The sequence below is a fragment of the Lottia gigantea genome (genome assembly GCF_000327385.1).
Source record: "Lottia gigantea unplaced genomic scaffold LOTGIsca_5, whole genome shotgun sequence".
NCBI classification, from domain to species: domain Eukaryota; kingdom Metazoa; phylum Mollusca; class Gastropoda; family Lottiidae; genus Lottia; species Lottia gigantea.
In genome coordinates this window covers 5,555,163-5,571,315 of record NW_008709715.1, presented here as the reverse complement: position 1 = coordinate 5,571,315, position 16,153 = coordinate 5,555,163, and the positions used below count along the sequence as shown (strand labels likewise).

General features: G+C 34.4%; 1 protein-coding gene across 1 annotated transcript in view; it reads right to left on the bottom strand.

Annotated features, from left to right (window-relative positions):
• Window positions 1-16,153, bottom strand: part of LOTGIDRAFT_154478 (hypothetical protein) — a gene marked incomplete at both ends in the record, with an annotated part of 37,230 nt that overhangs the window by 4,759 nt on the left and 16,318 nt on the right. The window contains 35 exons of the mRNA XM_009062148.1: window positions 11-46; window positions 431-613; window positions 843-998; window positions 1,246-1,440; window positions 1,809-2,066; window positions 2,342-2,647; window positions 2,833-3,020; window positions 3,276-3,378; window positions 3,624-3,986; window positions 4,307-4,495; window positions 4,728-5,046; window positions 5,278-5,432; window positions 5,668-5,907; window positions 6,167-6,460; window positions 6,707-6,949; window positions 7,269-7,391; window positions 7,601-7,711; window positions 7,927-8,067; window positions 8,379-8,498; window positions 8,676-8,840; window positions 9,034-9,146; window positions 9,359-9,602; window positions 9,853-10,152; window positions 10,374-10,616; window positions 10,760-10,954; window positions 11,126-11,313; window positions 11,623-11,801; window positions 12,045-12,217; window positions 12,452-12,676; window positions 13,000-13,137; window positions 13,503-13,631; window positions 14,007-14,273; window positions 14,600-14,753; window positions 15,049-15,121; window positions 15,523-15,890. Of these exons, the coding sequence (XP_009060396.1) occupies window positions 11-46; window positions 431-613; window positions 843-998; window positions 1,246-1,440; window positions 1,809-2,066; window positions 2,342-2,647; window positions 2,833-3,020; window positions 3,276-3,378; window positions 3,624-3,986; window positions 4,307-4,495; window positions 4,728-5,046; window positions 5,278-5,432; window positions 5,668-5,907; window positions 6,167-6,460; window positions 6,707-6,949; window positions 7,269-7,391; window positions 7,601-7,711; window positions 7,927-8,067; window positions 8,379-8,498; window positions 8,676-8,840; window positions 9,034-9,146; window positions 9,359-9,602; window positions 9,853-10,152; window positions 10,374-10,616; window positions 10,760-10,954; window positions 11,126-11,313; window positions 11,623-11,801; window positions 12,045-12,217; window positions 12,452-12,676; window positions 13,000-13,137; window positions 13,503-13,631; window positions 14,007-14,273; window positions 14,600-14,753; window positions 15,049-15,121; window positions 15,523-15,890 (6,877 nt within the window). The remainder of the gene's footprint in view (window positions 1-10; window positions 47-430; window positions 614-842; window positions 999-1,245; window positions 1,441-1,808; window positions 2,067-2,341; window positions 2,648-2,832; window positions 3,021-3,275; window positions 3,379-3,623; window positions 3,987-4,306; window positions 4,496-4,727; window positions 5,047-5,277; window positions 5,433-5,667; window positions 5,908-6,166; window positions 6,461-6,706; window positions 6,950-7,268; window positions 7,392-7,600; window positions 7,712-7,926; window positions 8,068-8,378; window positions 8,499-8,675; window positions 8,841-9,033; window positions 9,147-9,358; window positions 9,603-9,852; window positions 10,153-10,373; window positions 10,617-10,759; window positions 10,955-11,125; window positions 11,314-11,622; window positions 11,802-12,044; window positions 12,218-12,451; window positions 12,677-12,999; window positions 13,138-13,502; window positions 13,632-14,006; window positions 14,274-14,599; window positions 14,754-15,048; window positions 15,122-15,522; window positions 15,891-16,153) is intronic.

Sequence of the window (16,153 nt, the reverse complement as noted above, 5' to 3'; positions counted from 1 at the left end):
TATTGGTTACTTCTTCTAATAGATTTGTTCTTTCAGCTTCCAGTTCCTGTAATATTCAATGTATATGGTGAAAGTTCATTAATTGAGTAGAAGGTACAAATAATCATTATTTATTGGACCATGTCAACCAGTCATGTCTTAATAAAACACGAAAATGTCAAATTGAATACTTTTCAAAAGAATAAATTTAACTCCCTGCAGTGTGCAACGAGAGAAAGCCAAGAATTTGGCACCAATCTGCTTTATCTTTCGTTAATTTGTGCACAAAATGAGTCCAAAGGATTAAACATTAATAGTAATGCAGCAGTGAGACCTAACCATCAGCTATATATAAAAGAAAGAATGTCTTAGAAATGACACAATTTCAAATCTAAGTCTTAAGCCTTTGATACGAATACTGCACTAATCATTTGATACGTTAATTGCTTACTTGTTTCTCTGTCAAGATGACAACACCTAACAGTTGGTCTTCTAATCCTTTGATAGTAACAGTGAAATCTATAATTGAGGTTCTAGCTGAGACTTCTGGTGTATAGGCAGGATTAGCTAGTTTAGTTGTTACATACAGTCTAAATCCTGGCATCACATCTACTTCTTTATCTCCTACTTTTACCTAAAATTTACATATTAAATATAGTTGATATGCAAAATATGAAGGCCACAAGCCCTTGCAAAAAGGCTAGGATCACATCAATGTTAAGATAAAAATTTCTGGTTATGTCAAAAAGTGACATTAATATATTACAGACACTATTGATAATAATGTTCTAACTTGATCAACTCGGCATCCTGTGCAAGAGAGAGGAGTCCACAAAGCTAAGAATAATTTTAATGAGCCATACCTTAAGTGATTTTCCAGATTTGATAAAGTTTTTCTCTAGAACATTATCAAGAGCAGGATCTAACTCCTCTCCTACATCTTCTATCAGTAATGGACGTCCTAGTGATAAACTGTCCTCAAGATGGGTACGGAAATATTTATGATTCAAAGCTGTCAACTGTAATGGAAAAATATTACATTAATGACAAACAAATCTATATGACAAGAAAAGATCAATACCAAGAGGTTTGACCATGGACAACCTGGTAGAAAGGCTCCTTTACAAACCTTGCTTGTTATCCTTACCTTTCTCCTCATAACTGGCTAATCATCAAAAGTACATCAAGATGGTAAATCATTTTCAACCACAAGAATCAATGTTGCCTTGTCATTTTCTTTGGATAAAATTTGAAAATTCAAGTTACCTGTAGATCATGTTCCTTTTCTCTATTTTTGATCCAACTCTTGCCCTGACCTTGAGGATCAATAAGTAATGGGTAACGTGAGGCTTTTGTTACAATCAGACCATTCTGTATAGACAGTTCATCATTGGGTAAACCTTGTAGATTCCATTCGCTAATAGTCGTGTTCACCACTAACATACTGACTACATTTACATCCTACAATACAAATATACATTGAGAGGTAAGTAGTGACAAGAATCATCCTGTAATGCTGCCTGTATGCACATCGAGTTAATAGATGTCAGAAATAGTTTATCTATATATATCTTGTGCTTCTTGAGAATAACATGGCTACAAAGAGGGTGCATCTAGCCTTCATACCAATTTGTTAGGGTCTTTATGAGAGTGTTTTGACATTAATAAAATAATTTTGTATCTTAATTCAATCAGAAGGTCAAATACTTGGCTTAGTTGTCATGATCAGGCACAGATCTGCATGCATTAATAAATAGCATTCACAGCCATTTTACCATTTTTGTTATTATCAAAGTTCAGAAAAGTTTCCCAAAAATTCCAGAACTTACATCACTAAATGGAATCTTGGCATGAACCATTTCCTTCTTCCATGTTTTCATCATAATGGTTCGGAACTCCTGATTGAAGGGACCAGTATAGGACAAGAAGCCAGTAGCCAACAAGACATCACCAACTAGTCTGACAATCTGTGACTCAAAGCTTTTACTAGCTTCTGTCCATCTGACTCGTTCTCCTGACAGACCATTAATCAGAGCTTCAGCATTGTTCATCTTTCTTCTACATGCATCAGCATCATCCATCAGAGCCTGAAAATAATACAATTTATTAAATCCATTGGAAACAACTAGAGAGAGCAACCCCTGACCGAGGATAATGGCGGACTGATGCAGTAATGAGCATAAGTATTCGGTGCGCTTATCTATGAATGAAATGCCAAGTCTACTTCTGACAACAAACAAACCCAGCTGCTGTGTTGAACCAAGTATTCTGAGAGAACTATAACCTCCAGAGCTGGAGCTCAAATCTTAAAAAGCTCTTTTAAGAGCTTAAAGTTAATAGATTAATAGAAATAGCCAATTACCTGTTTCTGTGACATGGCTTCATCAAACTGAGCTTGTACAGCATCCAACTCAGCTTGTTTTTCATCAAGCTGAGCTTGAGCATCACCCAAATCCTTCATAGCTACATTCAATCGAGCTTCTTGTACAGTCAAGTTAGCTTTCAATGGCAAGACCTCCTTGTTAATACCATAGAAGATAGCCATAGCTTCAGTCCAAGAAGCTAAACCAGCTACATCACCACAGACTTTCTTGGCTGTTTCAACACTGTAATCTTCCATATTTAAATATGGCTGCATCAATTCTACTGTTTCTTCATTAATCAAATCCTAAAAGTATCGAATCAACCATTTTGAAATTGAAAAAAAATAATGTCCAAAATGAAACCTTTAGAAACATTTTGACATTAACTGAGCACCTTGAACTTTCTTTTTGTTCATTTATAACTTTTGTGCTTTGTGTTCTCTCATAGCAAAATTTGGAAATTCATATTTCTTCCACAATAAAGTCTTACCTTTTGGAAGTTAAGAAGTGATGGCAAGAAATTAGATTTAGACATGAGTTTTAAAGCTTCACCCCAAGACGGCTTCATACAAGGTCTTTCTGGATCCATTGTTATTGGATCAATTTTCACTTGAAACAATATAATGACACAGTCCATAATTCTCATAATAAGATGAGGTGGTTTTCCCAATTTTCTCACTGAAATTAAAATATTAAGCATTTTAGATGGGTAGAAATACTGAAATGAACCGAAGGAAGGTCCTACTATACAGCAAAATCTCAAAGCAAACTGTATCAAAATACAAATACAAATATCAAATACAAATATCAAATACAAATATCCAAAATGAAATGAAGGAAAGGTCCTACTATTCTGACTAACTCTGACAGTGAAAGGAGGCCATGAAGTTGCAGACAGTTGGTATGTTATAAGGAAGTAAATTAAATACCTACCAGTAGATATATGAGCAGGTTTGATTGTCTGTAAAGCTGCTTCAGCAGCCTCTAGAGCAGGTTTTGCTGCTTCTAATTTACCCATAGCTACTGCTTTATCAGCCTACAATAGAACAAAATAATAAAGTCTTAAAACAAAGACTTTATAACAAGGATTTGCCAGGACAGTGGCATTAACCATTAGATTTATTAATTTTTCTTTGTCACCGTCTTGAACACGAAGGATTGTTTTGTTATGTCAATATCTTTAACCTGCATCATTGACAGGTGTATCAATATCATACACTTTATTTATGCTCATAAAAGGTACCTTATGTGTTTCTGATTGAACTTTCAAGTTGAACTTACCGAAATAGCATCTACAATGGCCTGGGCTTTATCCTTTACTTTCTGTACTTGAGCTTTGACTTTTTCAGCAGCTTGTGCTTTAACAGTTACAACAGCTAATACTTCATCAGCTTTCTTAGAGGCAACAGCTAATTCCTTTTCTTTGACAGCTAATTCTTTCTTTAATACATTGACCGATTCTGAGGCTTCAATCAGTTTTTTCAGACCAGTGTCCATTCTGTTAGCTAACACACCAATTTCTTCTTTTTTCTCAGCATAAATAACCTTATAACCAGCTAAGAAAGAGAGGTATGATTTGGGGGTGACGTGGGTCTGACGACGGTACCGCTGGAAGTAGTCTACACAAACTTCAGACACAGAATCCTGAAATAAAAAAACAATGATTTAAGAACATTTGAGAACAGGATGGACATCACAAATCACAATACATGTCCAGATGATATTTAAGCTGATAAGAGATAATGCCTTTACTCCCGTCAGGGTCATAAGTTGTTAATATCATCCACTTCATCATCTACTGCTGCAGTTCTACAGTGATCATATGTGATTACTGTCTTATGGACTTATTTACTCAGTCAAATTTGATGTTAACAAAATTCAGTAATGAAATAGTAACCCTCTATTTATATGTAATCTTTCCTTCAGATGGTCATTTATATTGAAAAATGGGAGTATATTCTAACCTGGAATGAACCCATAGTATCCACTACAGCCTGTTTGACAGTTGGTGTACAAGATATATCAAAATCTTGTAAGAAATGATTAGATACAGCAACTAAAGCATCTTTAGGCCATCTCTGGAACCAATCCATAGTACAACCAGATATCAAACCTGGAAACTTCAATGATCTGTTACGGAATTTCTCACCAACCTGTGGATATACAGAATACAGATTAAAATTAAGTCTGAAAATTGTCTATTAAATACCGGCAATATTGTTTTTCGAAAGGACAGTGGTGTCATTTTTTCTGAACTTCCTAATTTTCCCAACAGACTTATCTTGAGCAAGCAGTGGCTTTTCAATCTTTGTTTACCATTAATGTCTTTAGACTAAAATGCAACAATTTAAATTTCAAAAAATTTGAAAACTGCAGAATTCTTACCGGTGAGAAACAGAGAGAAACATGGAGATTACGTCTAACTCGACTCAAATAATAATCATACAGATTCTCAGCTGTTGGTGGTCGTCTTGGAAACTCTTTCTTCATAACAGCAATTAATTCTTGAGTAATTTCATCCATTTCATCTCGAGCAAACAGACCCGAGACTTCACCAGATGATAGAATGTTATTCATATATTCCAAGAAAGCTTCATCTTTAATTTCATTATCAGTAAATAAGAATGTTACACCCTTTCCTTGTTGACCAGCTGTTCTGTACAGGTTCTTTAAATCTTCCAGTAGATTGGTTACATTGTATGATCTGCAATATACAAATTATAGATTAGATTTCTGTCTGCAAGCATGCATCAGAAACACAATCAGATTATAATATTCAACTTATTACAAATTGGTAACATTAACAACATAAGAATTAGAATTGCCTGTGGGCCAACTTGACAATTCTGTGGCTCCTTCTAGCTACACCTAATGATTCATAAAAACGTAGCTGACTGAAACTCAACTGAATACAAATATTTGTTGATAGACATACCTTGTTAATGTAATTTGGAAGGTAGAATAACCAGCTATAAAGGAAGCTAGTCTAGTGAGACATTGTTTTCCTGAACCACCTACACCTACTAATAGAGCATGTCCTCTTGGTGTTCTTATAATACGTGATATCTTTACTAAGTTAGTCATGGCATCCTGTAAATGAAATTCAGAAGGTCAAAACATGTCTGAATAGAAATCATTTAATGACATACAATAAGTCGTAAAAATACATGAATTCAGGTTATTGTTCTACTTTTCTGCACATTGGGAATAATTTTGATCCAATGATAATTTTGCATCACTACCGAGGGTCCTAAACTGTATATGCATTCTAGATCTAAAGTATATGGTATGACACAAGTCGAACACAATATTTTGTCCCACTCACCTTGAAGAAGACCAAATCCATCTTACTGCCACGTATACTTTCATTATATTGTTGTTGATAGGTAGAAAGTCGTTCAGCGAGGGCATCTAAAGAAGCAATTGGTTCATAGACTTTTGGAGCATCCAAATCAGCATCATCTGGTTCATCACCAGTTGGTTCTGGAGCTTCTCTCATAAAGTCCACAAAGTATGGTTCTGGATCCATACTATTAGCAACGGAACCACATTCTTCTTCTGCTACCTATAAATGAAAAATAATTCAACTTGATATTGGTAATGTTTGGAAGTTAATACATATAAAATGAAGACCAATATATTGCTTTCTACACCTTGGACAATTGCCAAGAGCATGCATATAATAGGGAAATTTAGTCTGAACAGTAGCATCATTTTGTATATTGAAGGATCTTTAATGAACACAGCCAGACATGTTTTGCTTTGTCATAAGTGATAATTTGCTTGTAAACTGTGAAATATAAGAATTAAAGAAAGATATGTACCTGCTTAAGAGTTTTATCAAACCAGTCTTTATCAGCAAGATCTACAAATCTATCACAGATAACTCTGGTACACTCATGTTTCCAAAGGGACATCAATACACTGGTATTCTTAACGACCTCGCAAGTGGTATTAAGCATACCCTGCCAAATTCTACTAAGATCTCTCAAATTAAAGACATAGTGAAACTTGGCAGGAGTTGGTAGCATCTTAACTTTGACTTTCTGCCATAATTTACGGGTTGCTGGTACTAGACTCTTTACAAGTTGTCCAATATCATCGTCAAATCCTCTTTCCTGAACAAGAAAATATTTCATTACATGATTAAAATGAAAAGAATGTGAGCTTTAAATCAGAATTTCTCTGCATTATTTAGGACTGCTAAACATAGAAATAGCGGGAAAGCAAGCACAGATCTGATATTCCGAACATAGTCAAATAATGCCTCAGCCAAGCTCAATCACTCAACTGAATTTTCCCCGGATCCAAGAAATTAATATATGCATTATGATAACAGATTATCAGTTACATTAAGAACTTACCTTTACGAAATGTCCATTACCAACAGTAAAGAAGATTTTATCAATAGAAGAGTTGGCTGGTAAAGTACAGTTGAAGATATTAAAAGCACGTTTGAGACGTTGTGGTATGTCGTTTCTACCACCACCAGGATGAATCATAGCAGCTATAACCTGTATATCAACTATATTGGTAAATTCACCAGGTTTCTCTAGATTAAAAAATCCTTTATATTCCATCATCTGTCTTGTGATTTCATTGGTAACCTGGAATTTAAATAATTAATACTTTAATTCAACAAAATTACTATTAACAGTTCTGTCACAGAATTGCATCCAGGATCCAGAATAAGCAACCAATGCTTCACTGATGAAAAATCACTAGTGAAGTCCTTTAAAAACAGGTTTTGACAGTGAAGATGAATGATTTCCACAACATAACTGGCTCATAATATGGTAATGTTATTGAGCATCTCAAGAAAGAAAATTTGAAGATTGCATAGGGCAGCAGAATCATAAGATAATATAGATCTTGTTTGTAGCAGTCTAGGAAATGAATTAAACAAGGAACTGTTTGAATAATTACCTGATCACCCCATTCATTAATAATAGGCATATTAATATCATCAACAAATACTGTCATCTTTTTACCAGCTGGTGGACCATAGGTGGTACCCATACGTTTATCAACATAGCTTTCAATAGTTCTCTGTAAAAATCAAAATATCAATACATTATTTTACTAAAAAATCAATGTCTCCTTCAGATATTTATTTCATGCAGAAGGGAAAAAGGAAAACATGCCAACTGGTGAGGAACTGTAAACATGCACAGCCAATGGTGGGTTGATCTATACATGTCAGCATCTTCACTCTGCATCAAAAACAAGCAAAAAGAAAAAGAAAGAATTGAACTTACCTGAAACATCTGTGTAGTTGTGGCACTGGAGAAATTGAAGCTTTTAAAGAGATGATCTTCAGGATCATATTTACCACAATAACCTTGTACCATAACAGTTTTGGCTGTACCCTAGAGAACAAAAAATATAAATATTTATTATATTCACAGGTTTTACACAGATATACAGTAGGCCAATAGGAGGGGAGAATTTAATCAAATTGCCATGTTAAAATCAAACATGCCAAGCAGTATGTAGGTCTCCCCCACTCTCTGATGACTGGCATGCACACCATATCAGGCTTGCCACAAAAGAAATCAAAAGCTACAAATGGCATTCTACTAACCTGTTCTCCAATGAGTAAGACTGACTTTCCCTGTTTAGAAATTGTTTCTATCAAGAAGTCTGTTCTCACATTGTCTACGTTAGGTACCAAGATAGAGGTATATTCTGGCGTGGAATCTACAGGATATTCATAATCTGGTACCTGAAATTAACAACCAATATTGTCGTCAGGATCCATGTCAATGAAAAGTCTTAAGTAACAACCAAAATTAGAGGCACATTTAAGGCATGCAAAACAATAAGTTCCAAGCAATTAAAGCAATAGTGCCATAATTGGTATGTCCATAAACCTGTTTGTGTTAATATCCACTTCCAGTTATCTGATATCACAGAAGAGGTAAGTTTTGAAGCTCATGGTTTAGTACTTGACAAGATAAAGTGTTACAAGCATGTTTGTATGCAAGTCCAAATGGTGGACCTCTAAAATAAACAATTTTGGACAACAAAACTTACTCTATCAGACCACGGCTGCCACTCTCCTGTCTCACCATTAACTGTATATTCAAATATAGTCATCTCTCCTGAAGCTGGTGGTAGAGGCAGATCAGAGTTCTTTTTCAACCATTCTTCCATCTAGTAAAAGAGAATAAATTAGAAATTTACGAACAATTCATGAATAATAATAACTCTAGCTATAAGAATTGAATGTTCTTCTGATTTATTGCCATAGATTGTTACTTTGATATTAAAAATGTTCACCTATACTGCTTGGAAGCACAAGCACGATTTATGATTGAAGAAGTCACTTACCTTTTTCCTATCTGCCAGTTCTAACAAGGAACCAAGAGACCACATCATAGAGAAGACTATCAGTTTCTGTAGGTGATCTCGAGATATTTCTTTATTATCATCAGCTTTAGGTATCAAACCTTCCAATAGATCTATAGCTTGTCTTATATAACTACATTCTAATACCTACAGTTATAGAAATAGTGTTTTTAGTATTTTCACAATATCATTATTACTTTATTGCTTGCAATTATGATATAAATTTTTTTTTATTATTACTTTGTTACAATTCTCACAATATCAAATATATCATTATTACTAAGATCTATTTCCATTTCTTTACTAGCAAAGATGCTTTAAAAAAGTTGTGTGTACTTACATCCATTTTAGGCTCTAGTGATTGGGTGATGTAGGCATAGAGCTGAGGGAAAACTTTCTCAAAACAATCAAATATAATCTCTTTCTGTTGTGGAGGTCTGTTAGTCAACCAACCTATAATTATAATTAATATATGAATCAATGAATGAATGAATGAGAAATCAGCTAGTTACACGCTATACTAAACACCATAATCCATTAGTATTGTTATACGTGATGGGTGAAAGTCTTTTTTAGTTAAAGAAACAACGGCCATCCTATGTGAATTTAACTTGATAAAAATCCACTCTTAAAAAATATTTTGCTATAGGACCAAGTCATCTTACCTCTGAGAATTGGATTCCAGTCCAAGACAGAACTAGACATGAACACCATACCATTTCTAGATACAGTAGCTGGGGAAGCATTATCAATATTATGTACTTCAAATATAATCTTAGTGTTAGGAGCCATTGGAATACGATCACCATTAGCTAGAGTTAATGTTTTATTATCATCTAATACAGAGTTTAAATTCTCAATCCAGATAGCATCTACTGGTCCATCTAATACAAGCCAGATATGTTCTCCCTGTAATAGAAATAGAGTCACATATACACTCTAGGAATCAAATATGACAAAGATAAGAAGCAAATCATCCAAAAATCTTTCTATAGGCAATCGAGGTAGACACCAACAGACAACTAAAACTGATTAGCTTGGCTTTCTTCGATGAATAGCATAGATAACAGTCCTATGCTCTACTCAGTTAAGGTAGATGATTAAATAACACTGATATGGTCTTTTCAAAATTATCTAAGAAGATGGTTAGATCACTCACTTTCTTAGCTTTGTGTGTACGTCTCCAGAGTGTGGAGAAGATACCATCAGTCCAATCATTAGTGGATACATCCAATCTACCAAACATCTGTGGTGCAGTAATAGCTTTAGGATTCATCCTCATTTCTTTATGTGGTGTACCACATTCAGTCATTGATTTCATCAAAACCTGGATACATTTAGTTTTACCAGCACCAGTAGGACCTAGAGCCATCATACCGTGTCTGACTCTCTGGGTTTCGTACAGTTGAATCAATTTCAATATCCAAGGATCATGATGAATCAAACCAGCTTGTTCAACCTTGAAAAAAGAAATTTATATATGTCTAAATTCAATTCCTTTGTGATACCAAACTAGGGATCACTGTTTTCTCTGTCAAATAATTTCACAAACTCCCAATTTGCTTGATGAACAAGTGAAAAATCTACAGAAAGTGATTAATTTTGACAAAAATATTTCCTTCAATTCAATCCCAACAAGAGCATTAGGGAGAACGAAGAAGCAAAAGGGGGGTAACCTACCTGTTTTTGTATAGCAGCCTCTATATCTGGATAACCAGCTTTATCTAAAGTCATACCAGGGAACAGATCTTCAATCAGAGACATAAACAATGGTTCATCTTCATCAACCAATTTAGACAAGTTCATATCTCTCAAGACTCTCATGACAATAGTAGCTTCACTATCTTCTGGGTTGGATCTTTTGAACGCTCCCAATGTACGTAATACAGACAGAATATTTCTCAAACCAAAATCATAATGGACCTAAAAAAAGAGAAAGTATGTTGAGATTAAACACTTCAGGCAGAGTACCAGTAACCAATTCATTCAGATAAAGAATAAAAAATTGATTTAAAATCCCCATTAGATATGGTTTTTTTTTAGTCAGAAAATAATTCAGTATTTACCTGTTTACTCAACTGTTCCTCACAAAGTTTGTATAAAGTATAGAATTTCTTGGCTAATACCACGTTCTGCATGAAACCACAACTAGCCAGTTTGACTCTGATAATAATAGCTCTATCTGGTACCATCATAGCAACTGTACGGAAATTAATCTTTAAATTTTCAGGCAATTCTTGACGACCAGCATAACCAGGGTTCTGTAAAGGAAATTATATTTTATAAATCATTCCATGGAATATGAGTGTGAGAAAACCTTAAAGAAAATTGTGTTTTTGTGTCCTACAAATCCAAACAGAACAAGCTATCTCTTAATTCCTTACAGAGTGAGATCCACTTTTTCAACTATTGTTCAGAACAAGGTAACTTACCATAGTCAAGAAGATACCAAATTCAGGATCCATATCAACATTATCACCATCAGTAAAGATAAACTGAGATTTACGTTCCTTTTTACAGGCTAAGACAATAGCAATCTGTTGGGCAGCTACAGACAATACTGGTAACTCAATACGGTTAAACTCATCAAAACAACCCCAAGCACCAGCTTGGGCTAAACCTGGAAATAACACCAAAGACATCAAGAGATGTTATAATAGCCCAGGGCCCTGTTCCACAAAGAAAATTACGATAAAAATATGGAGAATTGAAAAATAACATAGTTATGACAAATTTGATCAACAAATTTTTAGGAAAAGGGTCCAGTGTCATAGAATGGAACAGCATGTAGTGCAAAGAGAGAAGATGGTCAAAACTATGAAAGTAGCCAAAACCACATATAGCACACCAAATAATGGTCTAAATTACTCTACACATCAGATTAGATATCTGATTCAGATAACCAATGAAGATAGAAATCTGTCCTTACCTTTGTAGATACGACCCAATCCTCTGTAATCCATCTGATCTGAACAATTAAATACTACAACATATTTTCCTAAACATCTTCCCATATCTTTGGTAGTCTCTGTTTTACCAGTACCGGCAGGGCCAGCAGGAGCACCTCCTAAAGCCATACCTAAAGCTTGGGATAAGGTGATGTAACATCTGAAACGATAATGCCAGACAAATATTTCAAATCCAACTGGACAAATATCCTAAGAAATGGGTAATCCAATGGAAGTGTTATGTTCCAATCCTTGATGACTTATTGAAGTTTCACATGTCCCTCTCAGGTATTCTTTAGGCCAATGAAGAATGGTAACAAAGAGTTTGCAATGAGGGAATTCCGCCAATTTGCCCGTTATACAGCGACCCATATTATCTCATAGAATAAAAGTGTTAAATTACCTGTCAGTCAATGGTGTAATGACCAAACGATCAGTACAACCTAAAAACTCATTCTGATACGAGAAATCTACGTCAGTGATAGAAATAATACATTGGTCAGTATCTTCTTTAAAATAAAATCTGGACTGTTTCAACCATTCAAAATCATTCAGAGATTTTACATGATTCTTGTACTGTAATAAATAAACAAATAAATATTTTCAACAGTGATAAAATTATCAAATTTTATTTAACCATGCAAACAAGGAACCAACAGCTTACTACAATTGAAGAGATTTAAGGGAATTTCAATTTATCTAACTATGTCTTCAAACTGAATTCAAAATCAATTTTATTCATTTATCAATAGACTAGAGCCAAGCTATATGAACACAAAACATTCTGAAATTTTCCCAGACATGACTTACCAATTCTTCAAAGATATCTTTCTGATGTACATGAATAGTAATCAAAGTTTCAAACTTGGTTCTCTCCATCTTGGTCAGTTCCTGTGTTGTTTGATCAATAAGAATATTCAACATGTCTAAGAATTTCTGATTGGTGCTAGCCATAATCTTTTTATCAACACGAGCATTATTGATGGCATCTTCAGAGTCTCTGGTCCAGATCATCTGAATACCCAATAATCCAATCTAGAAAGAAAACAAAATCATATCATATTAGTTCTGGTCTGACATCTTGACTTTAAGGTGCTAGTGCCTATTTTACCCTTGACCATTCAGCATTTTATTTATCTAACAATACTGACTTTTTGATTACCAACTAAGGGCATGGCTGATTCACAAATGATCTACTTCTTGAATGGAGTGAGCAGAGAGGCTACATCAGGTCAAGTTTCAAAAATTGGTCAGGGAATTTGAATTGGTTACTTGTTGGAAGGATGTTCAAGTCCCTGCACTTTATCCTAAGTAGACAACCGGGCACCTTGCTCTCAAGAACACTAGTAAGTACATACCTGTGATGGAAAGTGAGATTCAAATTCCAGTAGATTAAAACTACTATCTGTTATAGAGACAGAGGCTGTTTTAATAACACCATGGACTGATCTTCTACTGGTATTTAATAGTTCTCCTAGCCAGACCTCTACATTACCCTACAATATACATATTATAACAATGTAGAGAAAGAGTTTTTAATCCCATCTTTTTTGACCAAAAAAGATACAGTGTGCAATGAGTAATGTTTTCATGTAGACAGCAGCATTGACCCATTTATATGGATTTGGATATAGATGTCTTGAGGATTTAAGAGGTTTTCTTTATGATAGCAGCTCGGAGCTGATGTTTGAATTCATTTCTGTTTCACCAAGTAAGAGATAATGGACGATGAGAAGATGAAACTGAGAATAATGTAACATAAGAAAATGTCCTGCCTCAAGAGCAGATATATTTAAAAAAAGTTATCAATTACTGTGAAAAATGGACATCCTTTAAAGAAATAAACTAATCAGTTACTTACCTGTGCCATGACAGGTTGATCTAAAGGAATACTTTCACCTTCTTGAGAATTAATCTCCAGTATCTTATCATATACCTTCTCATCAAATGTTACAGTTCTAGTATTATCAAATACTGACAGTAGATGGTTCTACAATATACAATAGAGCATGTATACTAGTCTAGTCTACAAGTTTCAACAAAGCATATCTGACCACTAAGATCCTATTTTGTGTTAAAATGGTAAAGTGGTAAATGTTTACTGTGGACTAGCATTTTTAATCTGATTCAAAATATACAATATTTCTTCCAAATTAGAAGTCCATGATAGTTATGTTTCAGAAATAAAATGAAACGAATGGAGTTTTACATCCTACTCTTCTGCACCTTGTGGGCTAATGAAGACGGGCAACGCCATGCAGGGTGCCATGAGGGAAATTTTGCCAGGACAGCGGCATTAGGTTATGTTTCAGAGATGGAACATGCTAGTTACTACTCCATACAGAAAAGAAATGTTTGCACTCACCTGAATGGTGTGAGAATCACTGGCCTGACCCAGAATCTCCAGTAAAGCGGGATCAGATACGAAGAAGAATCGAGGGAAGAGAAGACGTTTTTTCTCTAGATAACCAGACAACGATTTCTGACAGATCTCGAGCTGTTCCAGTAAATGTGGTAAGAGTTGTCCAAGAGTATCATCACCAACACAGCAGGCGACAACATTGGTATTTTCATGAGCCTTCTGCATGATTTTCTGCCATGACTTGTCAATATTACTGAATCTTTTGGCTTCCTGTAATAAGATAAAGCTTTTGAAAAATTTGTTTATGATATAATTATGTCCATAATATGTGACAGCTTCTTCAAGAAAACAAGCTAACTTACGGTTGGTTTACTATTGAAACCATTGTCAGCGTATGGATTTCTTCTTTGGGATGTTGATACGGATGATAATATTGAGATGTGTCAGTTCTCTCTGTGGTCCATGACAGAAAGGCATACAAAACATACATACATAAAAAATACAATTTTAATGATATACAATCATTCAGTTCATGAATGCTGAGTTGGAGAAAAGCAACATCAGACTTTTCAGAATATCACAGAATTGTGTCTCACCTGTGGCAATTGTTTAGCAATATCACCACCGACAAATACAGCTTCTAGATAGATCCATAAGTTCTGTACCACCAACCAATTCTCAATAATCTCTGTAGTACCAGTTAGTTTCTGTACCCATTCTTGGATCTTTGGTTTAAATGGAGCATTATACCTGGTATACAAAAGAACAAATACTGAGTTATGGAAAAGGTTAGGTTTGGCCAAAGACAGCACATAGCCAAATTATGGATCAAAGATTGACTAGATTATCTATGCATGTCTAATGACTAGTAACCCCAAAATAGCAAGTGTCATTAAATTGTCTTTCAAGGTAGATAATATTATTACTGAAGCCTTGATTTATTGAGTTATGAGTAGTTATAAGTTAGAATGGTAAGTCTGAGAGAACATTTGATGCCACAATGTTTAAAGGAATAAAATGATAGATTAGTAGAATATTTGAATACCTGTTACTGAGAAGTGAACCCAACATCATTAAACTGTCTTCCATTAGAGCCACAGTTTCACCAATAGTATCACCTGTAGAACAAATATATTGTGATTAAAACAAAACATATTGGTAGACATTGAAACTTTTTAAACATTATTTCTAAATAAATCATAATGCTACTACGACCAATTCTTACAAACTGACACAGATCCATCCTGGTTTTAAAAGTAACAATTATTATTAACTGAAACTCACATTCTAGTTTAAAGTAATAATTCTTTTATATTACTGAATATGTGTGATAACTGTACAATAAACTCTTGAGTCAAATCTTAGTATCATGAAATATTTTTGTTGATTGTTCCAAATAAGTTGTACTGATAAATAATTTAATACTCAAATTATGTGTCAACAGCATCTGATGAGCTTTTATTGCTCAAACTTTTGCTTTCCTTAGCAAGTTTCAAAATCTCCAATATAAATATCTTACCCTTCAACAGAAGTTCTCCTCTAGTTTTAAAATTAGCAAACTCAAAGTTCTGAGCACTCCAGTCATTAATAACTACTTTCAGTTTAGCTTCAATATCCTTTTCTTTAACAGCTGAGATACAGATATCTTCAATATCTTCTTTATTAGGTAGGAGTGGTGCTTTCATTAAATCACGTAACATAAAGTTATCAGCTTCTACATCCAGTTGATGTCCAGTCAGTTGGGATATACGTTGCCAATGTCGTTCTTGCATGGCTTTATTAGCCATCATCTCTAACAGTGGACAAGTTTCATTGAAGTCGTCAATAGTCTTACGCAAATCCTCATAGGCCTGCCACTCCTTTAGGGCCTTTGGCAACTTACGACACCTAAAGAAAATATGGACGGATTTCAGATCATAATAATCAGTAATATGTTCTTGATTTCGTTTCATATTCAACAAGTAGGTTAGTGGATTTAAAATTTCACGTTTTACAAAATTTAAAATATATTTTGACAAGCAATTTCATTATTCTGATAGGATGCATCATGATACCCAAAAGAAACTACGAGTGGTGAAATTTGAAAAAGCTCTAAAGAACATCTAATCATGTACAATTCATTCAAAATTTCAAGATGGATTAATTCATGC